The 23,636-nt window shown below is 40.2% G+C and overlaps 1 protein-coding gene across 1 annotated transcript in view; it reads left to right on the forward strand.

Moving 5' to 3' along the window:
• Positions 1-23,636, forward strand: part of COLGALT2 (collagen beta(1-O)galactosyltransferase 2) — a 76,111-nt gene that overhangs the window by 29,801 nt on the left and 22,674 nt on the right. Inside the window, exons 2-6 of the mRNA XM_018552962.1 lie at positions 14,698-14,808; positions 16,215-16,332; positions 18,257-18,391; positions 20,317-20,521; positions 23,328-23,447. Coding sequence (XP_018408464.1) covers positions 14,698-14,808; positions 16,215-16,332; positions 18,257-18,391; positions 20,317-20,521; positions 23,328-23,447 — 689 coding nt within the window. The remainder of the gene's footprint in view (positions 1-14,697; positions 14,809-16,214; positions 16,333-18,256; positions 18,392-20,316; positions 20,522-23,327; positions 23,448-23,636) is intronic.

Raw genomic sequence — 23,636 nt, forward strand, 5'->3', positions numbered from 1 at the left:
TTGAATATTGTAATGTGAAATAGACAATAGGATACTAGCTATGCATTCCTATGCTGTTTTTTTTTTTTATTCTGACGGCAGCAGCTATCAGAATACTAAAAAAAAAACCCTGCAAATAGCAAAGAAGCTATTGCTTCCTCTGCTATCTGCCATCATTTCAGGGGGGTGCTCTCTCTAGCTAAGGGGGGAGAGAGAGCAAGGAGCAAGGATTACGTGAGTGATACAGCTGTATCTGAGCCCCCAAAACAAAATGAGTACCTAATCCTTGCAGTGCAGGGGTAGCCTCACTGTGAGGGTAAGTTTTTTCTGTACCCTTTAACATTTTTACTGGGGTGGGGGCATAGATAGCTGTGAACCTGAAACACAAGCATTCAAGATTTGTTCATAGAGATTTCTTCCTACTGTTGTGCATTTCCTTTTAGTAAATCAGGTGCAATGTTTTGGAGAAGCAAGTTTTAAGATGTTTGCTCATTTTTATTGGGTTATAATAATACTAATCTCAGGTTCTGCCTGCCAAGGGTGAAAAAATAACTGTGTGCCTGTCTCAGGCCCTGTCTAAGGAAAATATGAGGCACATAAAAAATCATCTTGTTTTCGATGTGCCACTGCCTGGAAAACAGAATTGACCTCACAGATATATATATTTTTTTAGAGCTGTGAAGTCAGAACTGTCTGCTTGGCAGCTGCAGTAGCTTATGTGCTCTTCCAACCAAATAAAGATGACTTTGCCAGGATTTATTCTGTCATATTTTTCTCTCAATTATAAACATGACATGTTGTTCTCCCACTCTACACTTTCTGAAGCCGCGCTGTCACACCTCTTCCAGGCTATTCAAATTGAGAGTACTACACCTTTGGTTGCTAGGTCTGACCCTTTTACCCGTTTCCTGCCAGGGACTGCCTCAAATTTGCGCTTCAGGTGGCCAAGCCATTTTGATTTCACAAGCACAATTCAAATTTGAATGTTTGTGAAAAGGCACCCCAAACCATATATTTTCCGATACCAACAAATCTGTTGAATAAAACAATTGTACTCTTGATTTTGTACATCTCAACATAATGATAGTTGAGCAAATGTTTATGAAATTGATATTTTTTAATAAAATGCACTAAAATAATTATTGATGCACACAAATACAACAGAACTTCCAACTCCTCTACTAAATATAATAGAAATACAATTATTTGGTGGATTTTTGTGAAATAGTAAACATTGCAGGTACGCATAACTGAAAAGCAGGGCGCTCCTTATCATCTTGTCTTGAATTGTATTATAATTGTAATGTCTTTCTTATATTGTAAAGCGCTGTGCAAACTGTTGGTACTATATAAATCCTGTAGAATAATAATAATAATAATAATAATATATCTGTGTGGTCTAAATGTACCTCTTTTTTTTTTATTCTTTATTTAAGCCACTCACAGAAACAGATGAGCCAAAGGTACAACACAAAATAATAAAAATAAGTATTTCCAGTACAAACCAAAATAATGAGTGTTATGTCTAAAGTAAATCATATCTCAAAAGAATTGTGAACATACACAAAATAGTAGTAAGTGCTGCATCCATTCTCCAATCTCATTTTCCGTTTTCCAGAAGATCAGAAAGGGATGTAGATAAGAGCAGACGAAAGAGGGAATAAGAATTAGCACACGGGAGTGAAAAAGAATTGTGACGAGGAGTAAGACTGAGATAGAATAAATAGGGAGGGAAAGAGGGAGAGAGCGATACGTATCAAATCAAAGATAAGAATAAAACATGGTAGGGAAATACTAATTGAAGAGAAATTAAAATAAGAGAATAAGATAACGGGAGTAACTAAAAAACACACAGCCATAAAATAAATTCATCGGGGAGATAAGAAAGGACCATCGCAAAGCTAGGGCTCTCTCAAGAATCTACAGACAGAGACTCTTCTGGTTCCAGGACAGCACCAAGTTCCAAAGAAAAGGAGAATGCTACCCAATAGAACCAAGTCTTGTGAAATGTTTCCTCCCAGTGCTTCTGCGTGGCTCTTAGGCATTCCATTTGTTCAATGTCGTGGATCTTACTGTACCATAACGCCAGAGAGGGGGGGTGGAACCCCCCAGATCTATCCCCTCTTTTATATTGTTATTTAATTTGATTACTGTGCATTCCATTAATACTATACTCAGGGGTCAACAAGTACCCTTTATGTAAACATCAGGTAACACAATAGACCCTAATGTCTTCATTGTGTACTGGAGCTGGAGAAAAGGGTCTATGACCTCCTGCTCCCACCAGTGGAATATCCCGGGTATGGCACATATGGCACATGCCCTGGGCACCACTTAAAGGGGGGGGTGCTGCTCGATGGGTCAGAGAAAGTTTGTCGACCCTTGGAGACAGCTGACTTTTTTCGCCTCTTTACCCCTCTCCTAGTGCCATCACTGGTTGCCTGGAGCTGGGCATGATACCAGCCAAAGCAGCCCAGGTTGGTAAGAGTCAGAAGGGGACATACAAATCTTCTTGCCCGGCTGTTAACAACCAGAGCGGGCGAGGAGATGTGTAAGGGGGTGGGATGCCGGCCAGAGTGTTCCAGGCTGCTAAGAGCTGAGGGGAGAGATGTGTATGGCCAATACACATCTACCTGCCCACCCAACCAGTGGCGTTACTGGTTGCCAGGAGCTGGGCGGGACGCAGTTTGTTGTACAGTAGATGCGCCTCTGGCTCCAACAACCTAGCACTAAGCATTCATCTAAAAAATAAAAGAGAAGTAAGGACAAACCATTCTTTACTCTCTTTTGGGTCACAGGAGTACATCTACCAGTTATCAGTGTAAGTAGGTGTTAAGGCAGGCAAGAGAAGATGATCACTTTGAGGTCCTCAGATGTGACTGTGGCATCATGGGATAAACAAATACCCAAACAGTGACTGCATCTGGACGCAATCACTGTTCGGCCAACAATTTCCCTAGCCAACAGCCCACAGCTCAACTTTTGACTAATTCAGCAGGTTTGACTGAAATGCTACATATCCCATCCTGTACTTAGAAAATCAACATCCGCCTTTCCATGGTGATTGGATTAAGGTGTCTGTGATACCTGTGTGGCTATAAATGCCGGGGTATTTTACCTGATATTCATCAGAACTAAAGAAGTGGCTTTGATAAGCTGCAAAACATCTTTAACATTGCAGAAAAAGAAGTTCAGTTGCATGTGACTAACTACTACTAGCTATACCATGCCAAGGATAAATGAGAACCTTCACAGACATATTCTCTCTTCATTCATGTCACAGTGCTTTCAGTAGCCTTCAGAGCAGATCTATTCACAAAAGGGTGAAGAGTTCGGAGAAGGCAGCAGAAGTGAGCAATCTAGGCCAAAATAGCTGATTTGGAAAAATTCTCCAATTCAGCTCACTTTCCAGTTCAGCTATGTTGTCCTAGATTGTTCACTTCTCCTCCCTTCTCCAAACTCTTCACCCTTTTGTGAATAACCCTGCAAATATTGAAATGCTGTATTGTTACCTCAAATAAAAGACAAAAGCCTTACTTAATGCTGCATCATAAACTGGTAATTGGCAGACAGCTTACTTATTCATTTCACATTGGGATCCATAGAAGCTATCATTATTAGAAACAATGACTTCTCTTTGTACTACTCTCAGTGAATGACTGGCTTTGTGTGGATTTACACAGGACAGCGTGTGTGAGGAATGTAAACATATACAGGACATGTTGAATGTACATGTTGGCTTTAAAAGTGACATCTGACTCCGTGTGTCCTAATTGGACAAGGGATGAGCTGAGACTGGTAAAGATATTTTCCTTCACATACAGATGTGTGGGGCACCCTAATTTCCAGATGGTTGAAATTCCAGCATGAGCGCTAACGTAAATCATGATTAACACTTTGAAGAGAACCTGTACTTTGAGATTTTTACATGAAATTACATTATTGCTAAAGGAATAAATGATGTTGGGAATGGATAAAAAGTGATTATGACTATTATTATTATTATACAGGATTTATATAGCGCCAACAGTTTGCGCAGCGCTTTACAATATAAGAAAGACAGTACAATCACAATACAATTCAAGACAAGATGGTAAGGAGGGCCCTGCCCGTGACGGCTTACAATCGTAAAGGGAGGGAGAAGTGATACATGAGGAGGTAGCTGTATGCGGTTGAATTGTTTGAGAACGTGATGGTTCACTGGTTAGGTTGAGATGGGATAGGCTTCCCTGAAATAAATTAGTCTTTAGGGAACGCCTAAAGGCAGTCAAGGTGGGAGATAGACACACAGGTTGGGGTAAAGATTTCTAGAGGATGGGAGAGACTCTAGAGAAGTCCTGGAGGCGAGCATGGGAGGAGTTGACAAGGGAGCTAGAAAGAAGGAGGTCTTGGGAAGAGTGGAGGGGACGGTTAGGGTGATATTTTGAGACAAGGTTTGAGATAAAGCTGGGGCAGAGTTGTGGATGGCTTTATAAGTGATTTTTAATATTTTGAATTTTATCCTTTGGGTGAGTAGAATCCAGTGTAGGGACTGACAGAGGGGGGTTGCAGACACTGAGTGGTTGGTCAGGTGGATGAGTCTAGCAGCTGCATTTATGATTACCCCATGTTCCTCTTCTGAGATAATCTGGCGTTGTGCTGCATTGCTGTGCTAAACTATGTTTTCTTACTCTCATCTCAGCATCCCGAGCTGCTCATCTCTGACACCCTTTATCTTACAAATTATTGTCTTTTATTTAATTTGATTATTACATTTGCCCTTGGAGGAGACTATTATAAGGATTTGATGTCAAAGGGATCACATTCCCATATGATGCAGCCATGTGCTCAGTGACATCTGTAGCATCAGTTATGTAATTTGGTGATACGGCCAGGACTGTTGGTAGGGGGTATAGGCAGTATTTCTGTTCCAGGTTGGGGCCCTATTTGGTTAGCAGGGGAAGCCTGACAGAGGCTGCCTGTGGGCGGCTAGGGTACAAAATAGTCCCAGCCCATCCTAATAACTGCACATACTAACAGCTTTAAGAGCCAATTAAATGCAAAGACTCACACCTCTGCTGCCTACTGATCAATCGGTTCTGCACAGGAACTACCTTTGTTCACTTAATTTTTGTGGGGGTGAAGGGTGGAGGTACTTCCGATGTGGCCATGTCTATGCCCTCTAGCCTACTCAGCAGCTACCAGGTTTTGGCTTGCATAAACCCTGGGATGTGGTAACCATGGGAGAAGGCTGGATGCTCTGCTCACTGTGGGAGAGAGTTATTAGAGAACAGACCTTAGGGGATGCTTTAGGCCAGGTGTTGATAGTGGAACAAATCTATCTATATACAGGGCCACCGATGGGGAAGATGGACAGAGCTTGGCTGGGGCCTTTCAGGTTTCAGATCAAACAGGCTCTACACACATAATAAAACATAATTTATTTATGATCTAGATCATAAGACTGAATGAACAGACTTCCAAATTATTTGGCAGGTAAAAAAGTGCTCATATATGTATCTTTGTGTATTTGGCTGTTTGCCTTGGGGCAGCTTTAAGTTTCCTGTTGGAGATGTGGTCCATGTACAGGGTCTAAGGTAATCAGCATTTGACCCTTTTTTAAAGAAGAACTCTGGAAAAAAATGTCTTAACCCTTGCAGAGGGGCTACCCTCGCACTGCAAGGGTTAAATGCTAATTTTTGTCCAGGTGCGAAAATAATACCCAATCCTTGGAGCCGGCTGCCTTTTAGACCAGTATCCTACAGCCTCTCTCCCCTCCACTCCAGCAGTCTAATGCTGGCCTTACACTGTGATATTTTCTCTGTTCAACCTGCGGGCTTAACAAAGAAAATATTACAGATTCCTCCATCAACGCTTACGAGCATTGATCGAGGAATCTCCTGCTGTTTGCATTGTATTCATTCAGCTATGTGACTTAATTAACAATTAATGTGTATGTCAAGTCAATTTTATTTTGTAGTTAAGGATAGATTGGGGAAGAATTTGAAGTTAAGTTTTTATTGCTATCTGCGTCCCATTAGAGAGATCTACCCTCGCTTCCTGTCTAGTTGACAAAAGTATCACCTGGAGGGACAATCTGCAACTAGGACTTCTCTCTTTATAAACTAAATTGAAGATCGTGACCAAGATTCTGTATTGTGATATGTTCTGGGTTTAACCAATTATTTTTGGCATATAAATCCTTCATGGTCTGCATATCTGGGGACATGGCAGAGTGTGTCCACTGCCTAAATACATTGTGCTGGAAGTTGTCCCTCTTTCTCATCTCAGAAAGTTGGGCGGCGTGCTCAAACAATCCATGTCCCTATGGACTGATCTTTTTGAAAAGCAGCCCTAATGTCCAATAGGACATGTGGAAGGACGAAGGCCAGCATTCAAAATCACAAGGATGTGAAACTTGTGGGCTACACCAGCCCAAGAACACAAGGCCAGAACTAATGGTATGTGAAAGCATTATTTGGTACTAGTGTTGAGTGCATTGTAATGCTGAAGAATGTTAGTACTATCTGGGTATTGACAAGTTTACTTTAAATGCTGCTGACACATAATCATTTAACATCACTGTTATTCTCACAATCTGTTATAGATAAATATGCTTTATAATGTTCGAAAAATAACATGTACAAATTGTAGACATGTGCACTGCCAAAAAATTCGTTTAGTTTAGTTTCGTTTTAAATTCGGATTTGTGTTATTTCGTTTTTCAGGATTCGGGTGTGAAAGTCAATTCGGAATTCGGATTCGGACGAAATTCGGTAGCGTTAGTACGAACGTTCGTTTCGTTTTCTGTTCTTATTCGTTTCGTTTGCAGCAAAAGTGACATTTGAGGGGGAAAAAATATTTTTCTCCTTCTCTAATGTCACTTTGCTCCAACGAACGAAACGAATAAGAACAGAAAACGAAACGAACGTTCGTACTAACGCTACCGAATTTTGGAAATGGAAATTCGGATTCGTTTGCATTCGTTATGTCTGTAATTCGGAATTCGGATACATCCGAATGTCCGAATTTCCGAAAATTCGTCCGAATTTCGATTCGGAACGAAACGAATCGCACATGTCTAACAAATTGGTGTTAAAATTGTGATGTTAGAATTAGTAACAAACTGTTTACTGGACAGTACCTAAAGATGACAAGAGGAGGAAAAGAGGTTTAATCTAAAACTGTGAAGGGGATTCTTTACTGTTACAGCAGAAACATTGTGGAACCCTTTTACTCTGGCAGCCTTATCGGCTGAGATTATAGACTTCCTCAGGGAACACAATATCCAGTGGTCTAGGAATTCTTAGTGGTTCCTACACAGACAAACACATACGCACACATATAGGGTGAACTGGATGGATCGTAACAACTATATAACTATGTAACCCTGTGTAAGTAATATAAAACAATGTGGGTCGAAGAACAAGAAATGAGGGGAGCAGTTGTCACTAGAAGTCGGTGGAATTTCTCCAAGGGAGACAAAGAACACAAATGGAAACTTCACAGAGTGCCTGACTCTTCCCTTCTCTGTCTAAAACTAAAGAAAAAGCATTGGATAGAGATGAGCTTATAGTTTTAGTCTCTTTAGGTCAAATAAAGGTATCTAATTACTGTACATACTGAAACAAGGGCAGGCTGATGCCGAAGACATTTTACAAGCCTAGTCTTCAGACTTGTGTAGTAGGCCAAAAAATAATATTTTCATTTCATCACCTAATAACTCACCCAATGTAAATGGAGAATGCAATTGCTGTGGTCAAATTACATCTCTCCATATATCAAAAAGCCAGGATGGTAACTGTATTTTAATGGTAACCAAATCTGCCCCGCATGTTGGACAAGCTTGAGCTAAATGTACCCTCTGTCTCACAATAACTTACAATAGGGCTTGCTCCATGTCCTGCTGTTCTGCAGATGATTTCAGCAGGTGAAACAGACAGTCTGTCCTGGGCTGGATTGATGGCCATAGTGGTGAAAAGGGCCCAAGTGGCAAGCCCAACCTTGCACAAATCTTTACTCCCTCTCATTAGTCATTTGAATGTACTGAAATATCAATGTGTGCGCTTTCAAAACTTTGCTGTGATTTTCCATGTTGTTCATTCTGCTTAGTTTCGGACACAACACGATCACGGCACAACTTGTTGATATGTTTTGTTCTAGTAATAGAAATCGCATTGCAAACTTCTCCATGTACTTTCGGTTAGATAGTGAAGAGAGCTACTGTGTTCTACAAATGGAAATAGAGAGCCTCTGCAAATAAACAGATATTTCCTGTAACCTGGACATTCAGAAAACGAAGTTTGCTCACTCTGCAAAAGATCTTTTGTGCTGTGTGCAGACTAAATTTTAATAAAAAAATGCCTGCATTTTGTTGAATTAAGGACTTGTGGTAAGGACATAAGGCATTAATACAGATTAGATAAAATTAAGGTTTCATTTTGTTTTTAAACTAAGCAAATAAAGTCTGATGGAGTGTATATATAGACAGACAACACTCAATACCAAAGTTATTATTAGAAAAGGTTAACCACAGTTAGCAAATCTCTGTACATGGAAAATACTAGTTTGATTTGATTTATTTTTCTTGTCTCATGCGGTTATTTACCATATACACAAAACATATCCATCCTGTCTTCTCCTTTTATCACTTAATAAAACATCAATGTAAACGATCATTGTAGGATCACAGAAAGAAGACTGACCTCACAAGAGCATATCAGGTGTTGTGTTGAATGGCTCCCTGATCTGCTGTTGCAGCCACCAAGGGGCTGATTTAGGCCAGGTTCCCACCTGGGCAATCCATGACCGCGCGGAAATCTTGCACAATACAATGTGGATTGCCACATGGTCACAGAATCGCCCACCACCAACGATCGTGCTGGCGGTACCATTATTTTCTAATGGCATTGCAGTCACGCCGGGCAGATCGTGCGGTTTCCCGCTGCGATTCCCCCTGTGCAACTAAAACAGCCTTGCATTGTGTATTGCAAAAATAGGTAAATGTACCTGTTTTCTGCGATTGCTGTGCAGATATACCCCATTGAAACCAATGGAGCCACGCGGCAATCACTGTCTGCAATTGTGCACGACCACGTGATCCCTGGACACGCATTCCAAACTGCTCAGGTCTGCACTGGCAATTATAAGAGAGCAGATACTGCTATCTGTTCACCCCAGGACACTGCAGTGTTTACTCCACACGGCCCTTGCATTTTAAAGGTCATTCATAAAATGTAGGGGGCTGTGTGATGCCTATAGTGTCCTTTGGACTGTTCGCCTGGTCACATGACCTGTTTCTTGCTCCACCGACACTTTATTTTTTTCCCACTCATGTGTCCCTGACACAGATCTGCAGTATATATGTATGCATGCGCAAGATCTCCTAGGATGTGTGACGTAGGTATTCCAGATGGCAGTGGGGCTGGACTAATTTGTCCTAGCCTAGGTGAAGATTCAGGAAGTGGCCCCTAAAAAATGTTGAAAAGCTATTTACTGTTTTAAATTTTATTTTCTGCAATTGTGTAAGAGGGAGGGGGGGGATCTGCTTTAAGTTGAAGGCTATTTCTTTGCTTTGGGACTCTAAAAGAACAAATTTGTAAAGCACACTGCTGGAAATGGGCTTAAAGATTTTATTTGAAAAGCAGCATACCGCCCCAGTAAAGCCATATCAATGCTTTTTAAATCGGCCGCAAATGGTGTTGATGTGTAAATATTAACTTTTTAAGATATGGCTGGGCACCCCACGCCACCCCCATGTAAAAATGCTTGGCTGTGATGATTGATTGCTCTGGTACCAAGCACTGCATTACAAGAGGAGGGGGAGTGAACTTGTGCACCCCTTATTCAGTAGTTTACATTTCTTGCAGCAATGGACTGGTATACGCTCCAGGAAAACTCAAAAAGACTAATTTACCACCACATTCTTATTAAAATAAACATGTTTTGTGAATGTAAAACATGGGTGGACAAATTACTATACAATTTTGGAGCCAGGCTGTCCAATCATGGAGCCAGCTCCATCTTGTCTTGACTTGTAACTCTAATGCCTTGCTTATATTGTAAAGTATTGCACAAACTGTTGGTTATATATAAATGCTGAATGATAATGATAATAATAATAATAATAATTGACAATAATAATAATTGAGAAAACCTCAAAAGTTAGGTGCCAGCTGTCATTTTATGGAGCATTGGCTACCTGGTTACCTGATGTAAAAGGTGCGTCTTTCTTTTAAAACATTTGGTTAATGGTGCACTGCAAACAGGGATAATATTTTGCTTGTTGTTCCTGCCTGATGCAGCAGCTTGCCAACCCTAATGTCCCCTTTGCCTCTGGCAGCAGCAATAGAAGAGCCTTTTATTATTACATAATAATCAAGTGACTTTTAATGCTGCTTTCTATAGGCAAAGGAGCCGGTAGTTTATGTGCCTATCCCAACACAGAAATATTTAATCAAGGACCTTTTAGGTACAATTTTAGGGCTTGAGTGAGGGGAGGGTTAAAGTAGTATTAAACTCTCTAATTTTTTTCCATAATGAGATCCAGATCAAACAAATATGTATATTGCCCAGCAAAATATTTCTTTAAATTTTTGCCCAAACACTTACAATAATCATGTTTCTGAACAGCTGGCTCCAACTCTCTCAGCTCAGCTTCCTTGAACTCCCTGTCCAGTACAAGATGACAAGGAGCAGCACAGACGCCAGCAACTGTTAATCTACAGGCTTGGAGAAGGGAGGAGAGAGGGCCAGGGGGAAGGGAGTAGCTTGATTTGCAGTATATTTGTGTTTGTGGAGACACACACTGCCTACTAACACACACAAGGGTGACTGCATAGCACTCAGCTTGAGAAAGGAGACACTCTAAAACAGGAAATCAGGACCAGCTCAGGATTCTGCAGGAAACTTAAACTTTTCAGCATCAAGGAACAACATCCATTGTAAGTGATTTCATCAGCATTTGAAATACCTTAACATCCTTTTGACTTTAATATCACTTTAAGTGTATAGGTCAGTCCAAGGACCAAGGGTAGGGACAGGGGCGGAACTACCGGCTGTGCAGCCGGTGCTGCAGGCCCTGGGCCTAAGGCTGGGGGTCCCACTGACAGGGAAGGAGTTGGAAGTGAAGGAGGCCGGGGCTGGGGTCCAGCAGTGCTGGTCCGGCGGCGGGGGTGGCAACTCCAACTCCTCGATGCCACTTCCAGTTTACTTGCCAGTAAGAGGTTTGGGCGAGTAGGCCTTACTGCGCATGTGCTACCAGCGGCATTTTCCTATACACATACCACACAGCAATAAAGTATAATAATCAACTAGGGTCAGACTAATCTAGCACGTTATTAATTTGAGTTGCCCCACTCAATATGGCCGCCAAAGTCAGGTAAGCAGTAGAGCCTACAGGCAGTAGAGCCTACTCACCCAAACCTCTTACTGATAAGTAGACCGGAAGTGACATCATTGTAGATCTCGAGGAGTTGGAGTTTTCGACAGAACACCGGACCCCAGCAGCGCTGGCCTGGCGGGAGAGGAAGCCGGGCCCCAACAGTGCCAGTCCGGCGGTGGAGGAGGCCAGCAGTGGTGGAGGAGCCCAGCAGTGGTGGAGGAGGCCAACAGCGGCAGGTAGGAACTGCATGTGCAGGGAAAGTGACCCTGACCAGCCCACCTTAGACTTCACAGAACCCACCATAGAGGGTCTCCGTGGGCTGTGCAGGATCTAGGATGGGCTGTGTGGGGTCTCAAGTTGTCTCTGCAGGATCTCCAGTGGGCTCTGAGGGGCCTCAGGTGGGTCCAGAGTCCAGTGCATTGTTATGTCCAGAGTCCAGTGATTGCTATGTCCAGAGACCAGTGCGTTGCTATGTCCAGAGACCAGTGCGTTGCTAAGTCCAAAGTCCAATTTGTATACTGTTCTGCATTGCTGTATAATATATTGCTGGGATTTGTAGTCCCCCTACAGCCGGTGTCATTATGCATTAGAGTGTGAGCTCCTCTGTACAGAAACTAATGTGACTGGCCTAGTGTTCTCTCTACAGCACTGTGGTATATGTCAGAGCTATTTTGGAAAAGGCAGGAGAAGTGAACGATCTAGGACAACATAGCTGAACTGGAAAGTGAGCTTAATTCGAGATTTTTTCCTGCATCAGCTATTTTGTCCTAGATTGTTCACTTCTCCTGCCTTCACCAAACTCTTCACCCTTTTATGAATAACCATGTTAATTTTGTATAGAGGATATTAATTGGCCATTATTTATTTTGTTATAAAAATACAGTTTCTTCTCTGAATGATCTGTGGTGTGTAGCCCAGTTTGTGTTGTTCCTGGTTCTTTTTTTGACCAGTTAAGAGAGAAGCCCATAGTAACTAAGCAAAACCAGGTTCGGTGGGATACTCTGTAGAGAGTATTTATACAATAAGATGGAATTTAAAAATATAAAGGACCCCAGGAGCTTTTAGCAATAATGTGCTAGTGTGCACAGGATATAAGCACATTATGGCAGACTAACCTGCCAAAGTGATCCCCTTCAGTGCTGTGATGTCAGGGCTCACCTCCCTCACTGGCACTTCCATCTTCATCCCGGTCTTCTGAGGTTAGGGTTTAACGCATGAGAAGGAGAGGCCAAGCGGTGTGTGCAAAGACTCATACTACAATAAAGTTTTTACAGAAGGATTACATCTTGCAGTGCGGCTTTTGTTAGCCTTTTTTGTAAGTCGCGGTGAGACCTGTTATGGCTATGGTTAACATAATAGTAGGTGCCTTGTGATGTTTGCTCATTGGCTGGACTTTATTGGCCTTATTTGTAAATTATTATTCAGTTTTTTTTACAAAGAATGTAATTAGAACTGACTGTGCTGCCCAACAGTGAGCAAGCAGACCAGACGTTCAAATTCTAACTGATATAACACCCTCACACAAATACGATATATACACCTGAGCGGTTCTCTCTATACAAATGAGAGAGAATTTTGCTACCAATCCTTCCAGTTGCCAATAAGAAGAGCCATGTGTAATCAGGAGAGATATTTTGGCTAGGACCGTCATTATTTGGCCAGAAAATGCAGCACTGAATGTATTAGTAGGAGATCTTGGGAAAACATTTTGCTAATCTGCAGCATTAGCAGTTTAGCACCTGGCCGTCACATTTCACAAATAAACACAAAGAATGACAGGGGGATGAACAAGCACTAAGGGAGCCCCCCCCCTGCAGCGACTCAGAAAAAGTTATCTTCCCCCTCTTTTGTTTTTCCAGTTTTTTTCCCCCTGCTCTCTTCTGACAGGTGATTGGACAGATGCTGTATCCAGGCAGACTTACCTTTTTTCAGTGGGAAAAGCAGCGCTGTTGAGATCTATTCAGCTGTCACTTGGATTAGCATTCCGCCCTCCCACCCCTTAATTTTTTGGGCTTTGTTTATATGGTTGGCTGGGATGGATTTACTCTCTCTGCTGCCCCAAGGCCAGGTACCTTTAATGCACCCCCAGATGGGGGGCAGGTTTAGTTTTCTTTTTTTTAATCACTTTATCTTAACTTTATTGCTATCATACAGGAGCTAACAGGATCCTGTGTGATAGCATTTGGAGGTGACAGGTTTTCTTTGTTGAACCTGTCACCTCCAATACAGAAGTTTAAGCACAGCACTATGCTGGCTCTCCTGTGACAGCTGAGATGGGAAGGCTGCGAGTGCAGCTCTCCCGTCCCAGTGTTCCCATGGAGCAGAGCGGAGAACGGACGGTTAACTCAAAAACAATAAATAAAATAGGAATTAAATATTTAAATATAACATAACTTTATTAAATATAATCATTAACCATAATAAATAACTAGTGCCTAGAAAAGCCTAAGCACACCAAAAAAAAGACTAAAGCTGGATTTCATTCTAAAATGTCCCCCCTCCGGACAGGTGACCAACCACCAGAGCCGGATCTCCCACAAGGCCAACTGAGGCTTAGCCTCGGGGTGGCAGATGCAGAGGCGCAGCAGCGGTGTTGAATTCCTATCTCCCGACACCCGGGACATGCAGTTCCAGGCACCGGGTGGGTAGTTGTTTACTACATTTAGCCCTTCTTTGGGCAAGCAGATCTAAATGTAGAGTGGGGAAGCTGCTGGCTGCAATCAGGAAGCTGGGTGGCGAGTTATTACCTGCCGCCCGTCTTTCTGATTGGTCGGGAAGCCGGCTCCATGTTTCCTCACGGCACTGCTGGTCAGAGGAAATCTCCTTCTTACCGGAAGTTCCGGTATCGGGGGTAAGTATCGGAGCATTTGGGCTAGTGTGAATACTTGCTCAAATACTGGGTATTGGCACCAATACCGATACTAGTATTAATCATACTAGTCCTAGTTTTAACCATTCCCTTCACTATCCAAAACTAAAAAAAAGAAAATAGCTTTAATTTTCCCACTTTTGCTTGCCATTATGAAGAAATATATTCTGTACATATACTGTATTTCCAATACTGAATTAGGAATTTTATGATTTCTGCAAACCTGCTGTGGAGTTTTGTACATTTTGGAGAAAATCTAAATATGTTGTTTGCCTGCCAGTGACCTGAGCAAAGTAATGCTGTAGTTTTTATTGAACACTTATGTATACTCTCTATATTTAGGATATAGCTATGAAACAATATTCTAAAGAAAGCTAGAAGAATTCATGTTGCTATAAAGTTATTTGAGCGTATAGTGAGCATATTACCAACTTGAAATCTTGAAATGTGCAACTTTATATACAATTGTGTATTTTGTGTTTCCTAGGGCAGCAACAGATCACAATATTGATAACACTTCAGCCATATTACGGGAATGGTTAAAGAATGTGCAGAAATTGTACCATTTTGTGGAGTGGAGACCTATGTCAGAACCTCAGTAAGTATTGTGCTATGTTATCTAGAAAACATTAACGATTACGAGATGTTGCAACAGTATATTACATGGCCAAACGTATGTAAACACCCCTTCATATTAAAACAGTTATGGGTTTATAGTGAATAGTACTGTTAATGCTTCATCATTAAAGGATGTCGAACAAGCTTGTATAGCTGTGATGGTTAGGTAGCCACAAACCTGGCTACCTTGGCCATATAGTCTACAAGCCCTGTGTTAATCTGTAAAACCACACTAATATACATGCGGGTGTACAATATAAAATCATTTTTCTTCTGTCTTGAGACTATCCTCACTCTTGATGCTTTTTGGGCTGAACTCTTTAGTATGTGCCTTGCCATGTACATAGTGGTTAAAGTATTATGAGTTCCAGAAGCAGAAATTACAAAAAATATTATTTTTTCATCTTCACTGTCCTCAGGCAAAAAGCAGACTTGAATAATAAATAATTAAACACATATTCATATACAATATATATAGTAGTATTTTGAGATCATAATAGTATTCAGCATATTGCATTTATTATTTCCTTAGAAGGTTGATGCGTTTCACAGATTATATTTATTACTTCAAGATCATTATAAAGCTACTTGCTCAAAGCTTCACTTATATGGTCTTTATATTTGTCTGAAACATTAAATAGAATAATAGTCTCTTGTTGTAAAACATGTCGACCTTATGTGGGAATAATAAATATAATATGATGAAAACCGTAATGGCCTCAAAAAACTTCTGTATATATTGTTTATCTGCATGTTTTTAATGTCTATTTTGAGTTTTAATATTTTGTAAAATGTGTTCATTTTTATACGAACAAATCTTTTCATGCAATGGATCTTTCTTGGCTGATACATTTCCTATCCCATGTTTCTTTTTCAAAGTTATAAGATTGCTAGGGATGATAACACCTTAAGACTGTAAAATTGATTTGGTTACATTCAATCCCATTTTTTATTGTTTAAACGCTCCCTTATATGTATTTTATCTGTATATTTAGCTATTTCCCTGCAGTCCAGCCTCAATATAATATCCGGCCAGGGCACTGGTTACATATAAATAATGGTTAGTTTCCAGTACAAAATCCAGACATACTGTATATAATTGGCTGTGGCTTTATTACTAAATGCTGTGCTCAGCATGGAGTAATTCGGTAATAAAGAAACAATATTCCTATATAGGGTACATTTAATGATTACATGGCCAGGTGTTCTGCAAGAACAAGGGCAGTACATACATTAAAATGTTATAGCATATTATTGTTGGAAATTTTCACATGAATGTTGAGCACAGCTGCAGTTTCTGAATTTGCTATAAACACAACAATTTTTTTCTTGACTATTGTGAACCCAATAATTATTGGAAATCTCATACGTACTCTGTTTCTGTAGATCTTATGCTGATGAATTTGGACCAAAGCACTGGCCAGCTTCCAGATTTGTCCATATGATTAAGCTCCGTCAAGCTGCACTGCGCACTGCAAGAGAGAAATGGTCTGATTATATCTTTGTAAGTCAGTTATTGAACATTTGTCATTTAAAGTTATCAAAAAAATTAGTTCCTTCTCTGATTTTTTGGAACCAACTATAATTCAGATTTGGCTGGTAAAGTGTAAAATTTTACAATGAACACTTGCTATTATAGTAATAAAAGCAATTATTATCAGTGTAAGCTAACAAAGTATATTTACACTTTTACAGCCAAATTGGGATATCACCTTCTTTATATTTGGTACATGTTTCCATTTACATATCATAAGATAAACAAAAAGTAAAATTGCTGCTTACAGTACATTTTTACTTGCTCTTTTCTGAAAACTCCAAAACTGAAATTTCCCTTGCTATGTAATGTTAAAGGAGAACTATGGGGTTAAGGCTTTTCCTCATAGTTCTCCTTTAAGGAGGGGGTCTGGGGACTTGATGTTTACCATAATTAACTGTGTCTGTACTATGCTGGTAGAGCTTATTATCGGTTGTAAACTATATTTGGGTGCTGAAATTAATGGTAAAAGCCGCGCTGTGTGAATGAGACCGCAAAGTGTCAGATATAGTAGATGCTGACCTTGGAGTAATGTGATACAATGTGTAAAAAGTGCAAAACAAAAAAGAAACGCATGTATATAACATGCACCTTAGTGTAAAAGTAATTGCTACAAAATATCCAAAGATAAAGTGAACTGACAAAGGGATTGTCATCACATATTTCATCACATAAACAATTAAAATATTAAAATATGTAATCTTAAAACCCATGCGATGGCAAGAGTGAGGTTTCACATCATTCACTTTTATATTTGGGTGCTGTCTGTCCTAACAAAGAAAATCTCAGAACTTGTGTCCCTCTCTACTTTTACTTTTAAATAGGGATGCACAGATACTATTTTTTTACGACCAAGTACAATTACAAGTACTCAGGTACTTGCCGATACCATTTACCGATACTTTTTCTTAAAGGGACATCACTGTTGATCACTTTTTTTTTAACCTTTTCATCACTTTTTACATTTTTTTAATTATAATTTTATTTTTAATTTTTTTTAAATTGTTATCGCTTTTTTACCTTTTAACCACTTATTTTTATTTTTTATTTTATATAATGTTTTACATTTTTTAAACTTAACTTTATTGATATCACACAGAGCCTAACAAGCGCCTATGTGATATAATTCGGAAGTGACAGGCTCTCTTTATGAGCCTGCCCTCCAGTAAAGATAATACAGCACAGCATTGTGCTCTATCTTCTGTACAGCTCCACATGTGCCAGCTGACACAGGAAGCGCTGCGAATACAGCGCTCCTGTGTCACTTATCACAGAGCGGAGAACGGATGTTCTCTGCTCTGCTCCTCACTCTCCATCTTGACATTGTTGCCATGGTCTCGGGTCCCCCAGAAAAGAAGTGCAGCCGGAAAACTACAGCAGGGGGAATGTGGCTGGTGGGACAGACTTTGGAGGAGGGGGCGGACCATGGAGCGGGAGGACATACGAGCAGCTGAGGGGAATGAGGGAACGGCTCTTGTAGGGCTAAATGTAGAAAAAAACACCCGTCCGGCGCCCGGAACAGCATGTCATTTAAAAATATAAAGAGCCGTTATCGACATTTTGCATTGGGGCATTTTCACGAGTACAAGTACTCGTGAAAATGTCCTGTATCGGCTCTGATACCGATACTAGTATCGATATCAGTGCATCCCTACTTTTAAATTGTTCAGAGTAGCTTGCAGTCTGCCCAAAGGCCCCCTCTAAAGAAACTGCTAGAAAGGTAAGAAATATTAAAAACATTTTTTTTAGATATGCTGTGTGAATGAGAATACATAATATACATAGTAATGGTTTTCCGAATACACAAATATGGAAATATACTTATATTTATAGAGGCCTTTTTTCTATTCCATGCACTATGTACTTCTATTTATTTCCTTTTATTTTTTTATAGTACATCGATGTAGACAACTTTCTAACCAATCCTCAAACATTAAATCTTCTGATGGGAGAAAATAAAACAATTGTGGCCCCTATGCTGGAATCTCGGACATTATACTCCAATTTCTGGTGTGGTATGACACCTCAGGCAAGTATTAAATTATTAAGAAAAACTGGCTTGCCACCACACTCTATGATATTGTTCCATACCAAACCCATAGCTGTTTTTCGGAAGGATTTACTGATTTACTGATACTGATTGATTTTTACATTATACAGCATTGACCATTCAAAATGTAATCTTTAAAATCTCAACTGTTATTCATCCTGTTACCGTTCCTCAATAAAATATGACAGTAAATTGTTAAGAGATCCTAAGCAATAACAAAAATCATTATCCATGATTTAGAGTCAATTACTTACCTAGACATTTGTAAAAAGAATAATGCCAGTTTTTCACGTTAGAATTTCTCTGCTCATGAAATAACTAACTGGATTTTTAAGTGATATTAAACTGTCACATCTAACAAATGGTGCCTGATATATTGTATGTACTTTGAAGTGTAGCTCCTAGGTGAAAGCTCTACAGAGGTGCTCATGTGATGGGTCTTGCTACAGAAGCCACGTGTATCAAAAGTCTGGGTGACACGACCTGGCACTTCCATGCACAAACATGTATCATGCAGATAATTAGATATTAACATTTAGCTAAAATGACAGCTGACTTCTGAGTAGTTGCTAATGGTTATATGGATTTCCTCCACTGGATTAGTTATGATTGTACTAGACAAAAAGATCGATTTACCTGTGCACTTTTATGTACATGGATACTGAAAGTAGAACTAAGTCTAGAACTTTTTTTTCTGTCTTGGATAGAATAAGGCCCCTTTCAGACAGGCGGTCTGATCAGATCCTCCTATCAATTTTTCAGGCGGATCTGATTGGATGCCCAATGTTAGTCTATAAGTAGCTGGATCTAAACTGATGTGCATCCATTTACATCCTATTACCCCTGACCCCATCCAGGTTCGGAAAACAAAATGGAGCAGAGTTCCATTTTGGCAGACCTGATCATGACAGAGGGTAATCTGAAGTAAATGAACACATGTCTACTTACTTCCAACTCCCAATAGACATAACATGGGTCCAGTAAGTTCAGTTTTTTCCTCCATCATAAGATAAAGTTAGTTATTGTATCTGTTAAAAGGGTGTTCATTTTTTCTAGTTATTTTTGGCTCGAGTTGTGTTTTAACCAGGGAGAACTCCAGGGGTCAACACAGGCTCTACATCTCAGTCTGCATTTTATGAATAGAATGTACAATGCAGGCTGTGGTAGGGAGTGATACTGCAGCATCCAGCAAATAGAAATATCTGCTCCCCATTTTAAAAGGGCCCCTTACCTTAGTAGGTAAGGTGAAGCTGTGTTCACATTAGCTACCCAATGACAAAAAAAAGCAGGATTATTGCTTGCATGTGATTGAATGATAGAACTGAAGACAACTTCACCTTATACACTATTCAAAGTGAACATCCACTTGGCTAAGTGACCAGTATCTATTTCTTCAGTAAATCAACTTCATTTACGTAACCATCCTGTAGCTGTATTTGTGAAAAATAAATCAAGGCGACTGGACTTGCTGTATTTTTTTTGAAGATGTGTCACTGGTCATCCAACCAGCTTTCTCAATTCAGAATTACTTGTACAAAAATTCTCTGGGAATAAATATGGTGAATGTTGCTCCAAACAACACAATCTGTTAATCCTAACCACCAAGGGGTCAGAGACCAGATATACCATGACCTGGATAAATGAGAACCTTCACAGACATCTTGTAGCTGGTGTACTATACCAGAGGTTTGCATGAAGTTATTTCTAACTACATTTTGAAACATATTTGTCTGTTCCACAGCATGTAGCACAATCACCTGTTAATATCATGTTGGAATAATACAGTTGTTAGAGATGGAATAGTGAATTTTATTTTACCATATAAGGAAAAATGCACCTAAAATCTCTTGTTTCTATTTGTTTTTTTTCTCTAATTTTGCATTTTTGTTGTAATGTGTTTTAAGGGTTATTATAAAAGGACACCTGAGTATGCTCTCATAAGAGAATGGAAGAAAACGGGCTGTTATGCTGTACCGATGATCCATTCAACAATGCTTATTGACCTTCGAAAGGAAGCATCTATAAATCTTCAGTTTTATCCTCCACATACAGACTTTACATGGTCATTTGATGACATCATTATATTTGCCTTTTCCTGCAGACAAGCAGGTTTGTATTTACACAGCAAATGTTTTACAAATGCATGCCTATTCAAAAATGTAATGCAAAAATAAGGTGCAAAGTATGGTTAGCAACTGCAACCAATGAAAGCTGAACTCCAGGGATTATGTTTTTTTTTTTAAACTTACAGCTCAGCTTGGTTGCATCTAATTCTACATATCTCACATCTGGAGGGCTGCTGGGGATGTACTAAATGCACTCAGCACAGATCTCTTCCAGGTGCTACTCAAGTAATTTGCTGTCTGTATGCTGAACACAGGCACCTCCTCCATTCAGAAAACATCTTGAATTTTTTTAATGAATCCAGGGCATTTTCTGATTGGATGAGGCGAAGACCATGATGTTACCCACCCTCCTTTCCGCTACATCCAGTTAGAGGAAGAAAATACAAGACTTTAACTGGACGAAGTGAAGAGGAGGGTTGGGTGACCCCACGATCATGGCCTCGTCCAATCAAAAAACACCTTCTATTCATTACAAAAATTACAAGATGTTCCCTGAATGACGGGGGTGCTGAATGAGCGACCCCCTGTGTTCAGTATACAGATGGCAAATCACACAAACAGCACCCAGAAAAGACCAGCAGTGACAGTATGTAGCACAGTCTACTAAATGGAGATTCTGAATCCCCAGATGCCCTCCAGATGTGAGATATGAAGGATTTGATGTAACCAAGCTGGTCCAGTGTAAATCTTAAAATAGATAATTCCTGGAGTTCAGCCATAAAGAATCATGTCAACAGGCTGCCTTAATGAAACCTGGTAGGTTGCTGGTTACTACACTTTTGCTATATAAGTAGGATAGTGTCTTCTTCTGTTGCTAATTTCACAAGGCTAAAGATCCTGTAGTGATTCATTAAGAGGTCACCAGTTAGGAAGGACTTTGCATTAAATATAAAAAAAACTGCTAAGTTTCCTTAAAGTCTATATTACTATAATGTGTATTGTATTGTCAATGGGGTTCTCTGCTGCACTGTACACAGGGTATACAATAATAAGAAAAATAACATTTTAAGAGAGAGAAATATGTGAAGCAACAGGAATCAGAAAAAAATGTTAAAACTTGAAATGTAGGTTCCTGAGAGGAGACGTTGAACGACCCTTTAAAGTTCATTTGTAGCCTAACTCATCTCAACATAACTGCCCTTTTACTTCTTCCAATAGGTCTATCTAAACAATTATTACCTTTTGTATCACTTGTCCCTCCTACTAGATTGTAAGCTCTCACGAACAGGGCCCTCCTAACCCTATTGTACTAAAATTGTATTGTATTGTTACTGTACTGTCTCCTCTATTTTGTAAAGAGCTGCGGACATTGTTGGCGCTATATAAATCCTGAATAATAACAATAATAATAATAACAATATTTTACAGATGCATAGATGGTTTAGCATATTCATGTGGCTGCACATACTTACACATTACAAGCTTTATAAATGCATCATCTTTTCAAACACATCATGAACACAACCTTTACAAGAGGGATGCTTTTGCCTGCATTTGGTTGCAATGCCCATGTTAATGATCCTGTACAATGCACGTTTATGTGGAAAGTTTTAAGACCTGAGTCCTATCTATGGCAGCGCTCTTCCGGCTGTGTTCCAAAAACGGCGAAGGAAGTTTATTTTGGGGGGTGTGCCGTCATCGACGTCCGGGTCTCTGTGGTGGGGGCTTGATCCTGTGGATTCCTCTGGGTTTGATCGAAGTGTGTGCTGGCTCCGTCGGTTTGCTGGAGGGCCGCTGATGAGGTGGTGATGGCGTCCGTTGGTGCCGGAGGGGTCCCGTCAGGTCCGAGGATGGATGGGGGGCGCTGGTTGGTGTCCTTCTCTGTGAGGCGGTGATGTCGGCCGGTTTGAGCGCGCTCAAATGGTTATGGTTACCAGGTTACGTAACCATAACGGGAACCTCCATCCCACGTCTGGGACGCCCTGTAACCTCCTCCGGCCAGACCGGAACTTGCGACAACCGCCTCAGCAACAGCGCGCTCAAACCGGCCATTAACACCGAACGGAGCATCTGACGTGACAGAAAACCTCCATCCGCAACAACCTCCCCCCCCCCTGTTCTCAAGGGTAGTGTAGTAGCGCTTTAGACTCCGCCATTTGTTTTGAATGCACGTTTATGTAACTGCCTATCCATGAAAGAAAATTTCCAAAATTTTTATCTGAAATGTACTGCCACCTTGTGTATGTTTATAGTCTTGCATGCTACTGCAAGTATATTAATATTATTATTGTTTTATTTAGACTGAATTATATAATACAATCAACAAGAGTTCAAACAGCAAGTATATACAAATGTATAGGAAAACACATAGAGGGGAATTTATCAAAACTGGAGCAGGCAAAATCTGGAGCAGCCGTGCATGGCAACTAATGAGCTTCTCTCTTTCATTTTCATTTTTTTTATTTGAACTTAACTGAACTGCTCCAGATCTTGTCTGCTCCAGTTTTGATAAATCCCCCCCATAGAGTAATCAGTGGTTTAGCTGCAGACATAAAGGGATGCAAATGAAAGAAAAGAAAAAGTGTGAGAGCTCTGTTAACCTAGTGCACTTCTTCAATCACATGGAATAGATTTACAATAAAATTGCAGTACTATACTAGATTGAGGTGCTCAGTTTTTTTGTTGCAAGTCTGTTTATCCTAGATGTACAAATTGTGTCCATTAGCCTAAACATGTCAGCTTACCATACGTCATAATTTTGATTAAAGAGGAATCCCATTACCTTGTGGACAAGACTGTACACATGTAAATCAGTATACCATTTGATGCAGATTCTCTGTTTTTTCCAGGCATTCAGATGTATATTTGCAATAAGGAGCATTATGGGTATCTTCCTGTGCCACTTAAACCACATCAGACTGTAGAAGATGACATTGAGAGCTTTACTCATCTCCTTACAGAAGCAATGAGTAAGTGAACAGTAAATGGGGAGAATTATAATTATAAATCATGTATTTCTCTATTTCTGATGAGTCGTAGTATGGCTTGACTTGCATGTGGATGTAATTATCAGGAGAATACCTGCCGAGTTTCAGCTCTGGGGGTAAGTTACAGAGAAAAGGTGACAGCATGTTTATGTAATGCTATTGGTTTCATAC

The sequence above is a fragment of the Nanorana parkeri genome, unplaced genomic scaffold, assembly GCF_000935625.1.
Source record: "Nanorana parkeri isolate BGI_ZX_2015 unplaced genomic scaffold, ASM93562v1 scaffold103, whole genome shotgun sequence".
Lineage (NCBI taxonomy): Eukaryota > Metazoa > Chordata > Amphibia > Anura > Dicroglossidae > Nanorana > Nanorana parkeri.